Genomic DNA, 6085 nt, shown 5'->3' with positions numbered 1-6085 from the left:
AATCCTTGCTTTTATTGCTGGACATCTGAACAGCAGCATTGATTTTTCTTCATGGATGTCTTTTGTAGCAGTGAGTTCTCATCCCTCCTGAAGGAGGATGCAGGGTGTAGGGGCTTTCCTTTTAAGGAAATAAATGTGGTTCTAGAAACATGACGCAGTCAGGGGAGGGAACCACAAATTATAGCTACTGTATCTGTCCCTGGAAGTAAAGGTAAACATGCCGTCAGGCTCCTACCTCATTGGGGAGCAGCTGTATCATTAACCCCTTCCTGTTAGGTGATGCATTCTCCCCATTGTGTCCCTTTGCAATTCATTTTGTCATCTGCTTTTATTTGTCTGAGTCTTGCAGAGTAGTAGTGGTAGTAAACGCTCCATTGTTCGTTTGCAATAACCCGTGATTTATTTGCAAAAATATCTCACAATCAAAAGTGAAGTCTTGTTCTGGGATAGGTTTCTTTACGGCACCCAGACGCCATGTTTAACTTCTGTATAGTTTTCCATTGGTCACAAAATGAAAAGTCAGACTTTCCATATGTCCCAAACTGACGTAAGACTGGAGCGGATGAAGTTACAGCATCCGGCATTAATCCAATAACATGCATATTTAACGTGTTGATACAAAAGCGGATCTTGCGCTGACTCCGCAGGGTGGGTCTGGCTGTTTCCTGTCAGTAAAACCTAAATAATTGCAATTCGGTGGAAGTTGCCATAGACACAACGAAAAACACAAACTAAATCTTCTGGTTTTCAAAATAAAAGCGCCGATTTGTCGTTTACAATTGTAAGTATTCAGTGTCTCTGCTTACTTGTCCACTGTGTTTTGCCCACCTGCTCCCAAAACATGTTTGCACTTTTGTAATCTTGTGATCAAAGAAAGGGGTCAGGACGTGTAATTTTGGGGCCCCTAAAATTATTTTTAATAGAATCTCCTCAACATACACCAGAAGCATTAACAATTGTATTCAAAGCAGTTCGCCATGTTGTGTTGGGTTTTTTTTTTCTGTTAAAAGGTGAAGTATCATCAAATGTAAAAACAATGTGCATTTATTTGTGTGCTGGTGTGGATGTCTGTCAGACATTGGAACAGCAACTATAGGCTAAAAACTTTTAGAGTTGTAAACAGGCCATTTTCATCACAGACTTTAAACAGAAAAGTCTGTTTAAAAGTCTGTCAAGCCACAAAACTGGGACGCTTGGAAGCCAACAAGCGCAACACCAGGACCGTGAAACTGAAGCAGCTGAATGGAATCCAGCCATCATTCATTGTATTATTTGTAAATGTGCGCTTTATACTCTGAAATGTTATAAGGCTTGTATATAGATCCAAGAGCTGCTTTAGCCACTCGCAGTTTGTTTATCTGACATGGCACTTAAAACAAAATAGATCTTTTTTTTGGGGGGGGGGGGGAATAAGTCAACTGAAGTAGTTTTACATATTTACGAAAGCGTAAATGTAAAATATTGATATGATTTTCTTTTTTTTTTTACATTCTCATTGATATAAGAAGAAATTTCCCCTCGGGGATTAATAAAGCGTATAAAATAAAAAAAAAGAAAAAAAAAAAGGACATGTTTTATTTTGAAAGTCGTAGGCGGAAGTGCCGTGTTCCGTGGAGTGCGGTGGGTGGACAGAGGCGAGGCCCGTCTTCGCCATTCTGCTCGCTGAGAGGAAAAAAAAAAAACCCTCACGTTACATCCCGGACTGTACAACATCTGGATATCTGCAGCAGAGGTCCGAAAACACACGTCCGCTCCGGGAGAGACCGCAGCCATGCTCGGCATTACTGAAATGACTAACGGGTAAGTGGTAACTTTAAAAGTTTTGTCGTTAAAAGACACATTTTGCCTGAAAAGTTTGGAAGTTGACAGTTTGTCGCGGAAGGGGAAAAAAAAAAAAAAAAAAACGTCGCTCTGCTCTGCTTTCTTATGGGGCTAGACCACTGCAGTTTAGTCTTGACAAACCCATTTTAAAAAAAAAAATCCTCCGGGTCAGTCTGGCTTCTTTTTTTTTTTCAACATATAAACCTGGTTTGTATCTATCGGAGAACACGTGGTCTGTACCACGGAGAGTTAACGTGCATTAGCTACACTAGCAATTAATCTCTGTAAAGCTACAATCTCAATTTGGCGGTTTCAGCTGCTCGACAGCGCCCCCCGCTGGATTACTTTAGGTAGGCAGCTGCTGTACTTCCAGACTGGATTAAAAAAAAAAAAAAAAAGAATTGTGACGTTTTAAGGTGTTTGTACTCTTTACAGGATGTGTGCAGAAGTTAAAATGATTGATGTATTAATAAGATAAAATAAGAAATATTCTGAATGGAGTTTGGTTTGGTTTGAAGCCTGTTGAGTTTATACTGCGGAGGTCTGAAAGTAATGTAACAGGATGTCTTATTGATGCTGATACTCCCATGTTGATGAGATAAATCTTGACAAGTAGCAACGTGTGGAGGACACACTGTTGTCTTTTTGTGCTCACTGCCTTAAAATTAGCATTATAACCATAGTATTTAAATATGATCAACAATTAAAAGGGGAAGCAATTTGTCCAGTTAAAACCTTTCTGACGTTTGTGTGTATGCCTTTTTAAGCTCTGTCAAGTTTAGTTTTCTGAAAAACATTGGTATAAACTAGATTTTTGGAGGAAGGTAGGTACGAATCCCTCCAAATGTATGGAGTAACTAAATGGACACTAATGGAGCACAGCTCCCCCACCGAAGCCACGCAAAGTGAGAAACACTTAAAGAAATGGAGTGAGGATGTTCACTTTTCTGCAGATAAACCTCCTCCCTGCCCAGGAATGTCCACATGAAGTCACTGGACAGTAGTTGTTGCTTTGCGAACCACTTCCTGGCCATCCGCTCCCCGGGGACTGCTTGTCAGAGCGGTATTTCTTCCACCCAGTGTGAATGCTGCTGTGTTCACTGCAGAATTAATTATGACCTGGGATGAATCTAGCTTTCATAAAGCACACTGGACACTAAAAGCTGTACGAGGCAGTCTTTTAAAAGCCTGGGGATTGTTGCATTCCCAGTGCATTACATCTGTAGCTGATCCCACACTGTGTTGACACAACTGGAGCTTAGAAGAACGTCTCGGTCTCCAGTGTGGACTTGTCCTTGTTTGGAAGCAGTGAACTCGTGTGATGGGAGATTTGACTGTGTGTGTACTAACTGGATGCATGTGATGTGAGGAAGTGTGATTGCTGTTTATTTATACCACAATGATTCGTTGCCTTTTGGAATATGGGTGGAGTAAATGGTTTTCAGCAGTGTTATAGCTCTGGGAGCATAATTCCTTTAATATTATTAATAAACCATCATCATAGTTTAAAAATTTCCATCCCACATTAGTGACTTTATAGTCAACTTTTAGTAATGTACTGCATACTAAATGTTGTCACACAGTGAAGACCCGCTACTTTATTTTTGCCATTAAAGTGCATTTATTGCTAAACAGGCATGAAGAGTTGGCATTAGTGGTCAATTTACACAACATTCGCTTCCTGCAACAAATAAGAAGAGCGGAAACCAATTTTCTTGTCCGGGTCATTAATACTTATCGTGATCGCTGTCAATGAACAATGTTCACCTTCATCGTGGAGAGCATTCTTGACTTGCCGTTCAATATAATGATGATTTTTCCACTCATCCACAAGGCTTGAGCTTTTCTGTACTCGACTATTGATTCAGGCAAACCAACTACCTTTGACATCTCTGATAGATCTTTCCTTTTTACATTTCTTCTCACTTGCATGGTCATCCTCTCTACACCCTTCATATTCACAGATAACCAAACCCAGATGGAAAATTTGTGACTTGTTTAATATTGAGGTGACAGTCAGCTGCCCATGAAAAAACATTTAGTAGAAAAGTGCCCAGTTCATTTTGAACTCTGGTAATGTGCGAACTGTGTTAAAAGGACCACATCTCTCACATTTTTTTTTTTTTTTTAAAATAATTAAATTTTACTCCCAACTTGCAACTGCCTCAATAATTACGGTCTGCACTGTTGAATCTATTATGTGTTTAGAACACCGATGGAAGGTAATTGCGTGACTGATGCAGAAGGAACGGGATGTGCAATGCTCCTCCAATGCTTACATTGGTCAAAAGTCACCACGTTTAATCCAACATTCGACATCCGGTGAGTCAGACTAGGTTCAGGCATGAATTGGTCCCGGTTAGGACTAGTGGTAAACTGTGTGTTGAGCTCAGGTTAAGGTTTGGATTAGAATGTCCACAATGAATGGAAGTCAATGCAATGTCCTAACGAGAATAGCTACGCAAACTCGTGTGTGTTCCAAAGTTGCGTCTCCTTTACCGTTAACGATCTGTACACAGTAGTGACCGCTCGCTGCTTCAATCTGTTTTCAGGTTGGTATGTTGGTTTGTTAAGAGAAAATATGCACGATTCATTCTATAATGCAGTTGTTTTTTGGTTTTTTTGGTCTACTGTAATCACAGTGAAACAGATCCATTCATTGACTCCGATGAATCATTCGTACACACGTCGTGACCTGCATTCAGTGGGAGTCTGTGTGCTTGGTGGGTTTGACCTTTCACCTTCTCAACAGAAGCTTGAGAGAAACACTTCACATGATAAGTCTGTAAGAATGACTTTACCGTCCATTTGGTTTGGTCATTGATGGCACCCCCATACCTCCTCGCACCTCCTTATTGTCCTTGGCCACACCCCCCCTTTATGTCCCCGAAGGTCCCTCCACCTCCTCACACCCTGCCTCCATCCCGACCATCATTCGGAGCCAGCGGCTTCAACCACACACACACACACACACACACACACACACACACACACACACACACACACACACACACACACACACACACACACACACACACACACGTACCTGTAAGTTAGGGTGCTGGGTTTTTACGTCCCCCTCCCCATCTCTCTCAAACACACACAGGACTGGCACATAGTGGACACAAACATACACAACCACTCACACATACATACTATACACACACCATAGCAAACAGGAAGTGATGTGGCAATGCAGACTGAGATAACTGCAGTAGGAGTGTTTGCAGCAACAACTGAAATATCCTCTCTGCAGTTTGACACAACGTCGGTAAGAGGAGTTATTATATTGTTATCACAGTTGTTGCTTTTTAATTGTAACAATTAGCAGTTATGCTTCATTGCTTGCTTTATGTCTGACATATGTATACAAACCATATTATTATGTTGTTTATATGGTCTCAGTATTAATTTGAATTCTTACATTGTGCCTCAGCATTTGTTTGCGTGTACTTCCTCGTGTGTGTGTGTGTGTGTGTGTGAGCGATGGCAGGATACAGTTTGTTATTTTAATTTGATGATGAATAGTTTCTATGGAAAAGTAGGATAAAATGAAGCAACTGAACAGTAGTAGAACAGTTCAGTAAAATAAAGAGATGATTGATTAAAATGAACACAACTAGAAAGTTTTTTCCGCTCAGTTTTAAAAGTTTTAAATACATTGGTTGTTTCAAGTGTCCAATAAAAAAAACAGTAATTCCACACTCCCCTTATCGTTATATCACATTTTAATTATTCCTGTGTTGTAGGTTTGTTTTCAGTCATGAGATTAAACATTTCAGTTGACAGAATGGCTTGTAATACCAATGTTGTCCGCACAGTGGCAGTGGTAGAGAGCATTTGAGGCTTGTGGCAAATGTCTGCTCGGTTTCAACCAGGTGTGTGTTAGGTTAGGTTAGGTTAGGTAGTTACTTTATTAATCCCCGAGGGGAAATTTTTTTCGCTACAGCATACAGGAAGCTATAAGATAATAATAGAACAATAGAAAAGCAATAAAATAGCAGTTAAAATATAAATATAAAATGCACAGTATATACAGTATATAGTATATATATCTATATATATTATATACAAATGTGTGTGTGTGTGTGGTGATGAGGTTTCATTGTGAATGTTTATAACTGGACTACATATTTATACCAGCTGAAAACTGCCATCCAAAACACAGTGTTAGCTTTTAAATTCTACAGTCGTTATTGTCCATCATCACTTCCCTTCAGTTGGAAATGCAGCACACACGGCAGACCGTGATGCTGCTTTTATA

At 40.0% G+C, this 6085-nt stretch overlaps 1 protein-coding gene across 1 annotated transcript in view; it reads left to right on the top strand.

Moving 5' to 3' along the window:
* The first annotated feature begins 1629 nt into the window (after positions 1-1629).
* The window catches only part of lims2 (LIM and senescent cell antigen-like domains 2), a 28465-nt gene continuing 24009 nt past the window's right edge, over positions 1630-6085 (top strand). Inside the window, exon 1 of the mRNA XM_069154523.1 lies at positions 1630-1800. Coding sequence (XP_069010624.1) covers positions 1772-1800 — 29 coding nt within the window. The 5' untranslated portion in view covers positions 1630-1771. The remainder of the gene's footprint in view (positions 1801-6085) is intronic.

Source organism: Embiotoca jacksoni, unplaced genomic scaffold (genome assembly GCF_022577435.1).
Source record: "Embiotoca jacksoni isolate LCO1_2020_lvr unplaced genomic scaffold, fEmbJac1.0.p SCAF_2, whole genome shotgun sequence".
Classification (NCBI taxonomy): Eukaryota; Metazoa; Chordata; class Actinopteri; family Embiotocidae; genus Embiotoca; species Embiotoca jacksoni.
Note: the sequence above shows the minus strand (reverse complement) of the source record. Positions and strands in the feature narration are given on the sequence as shown.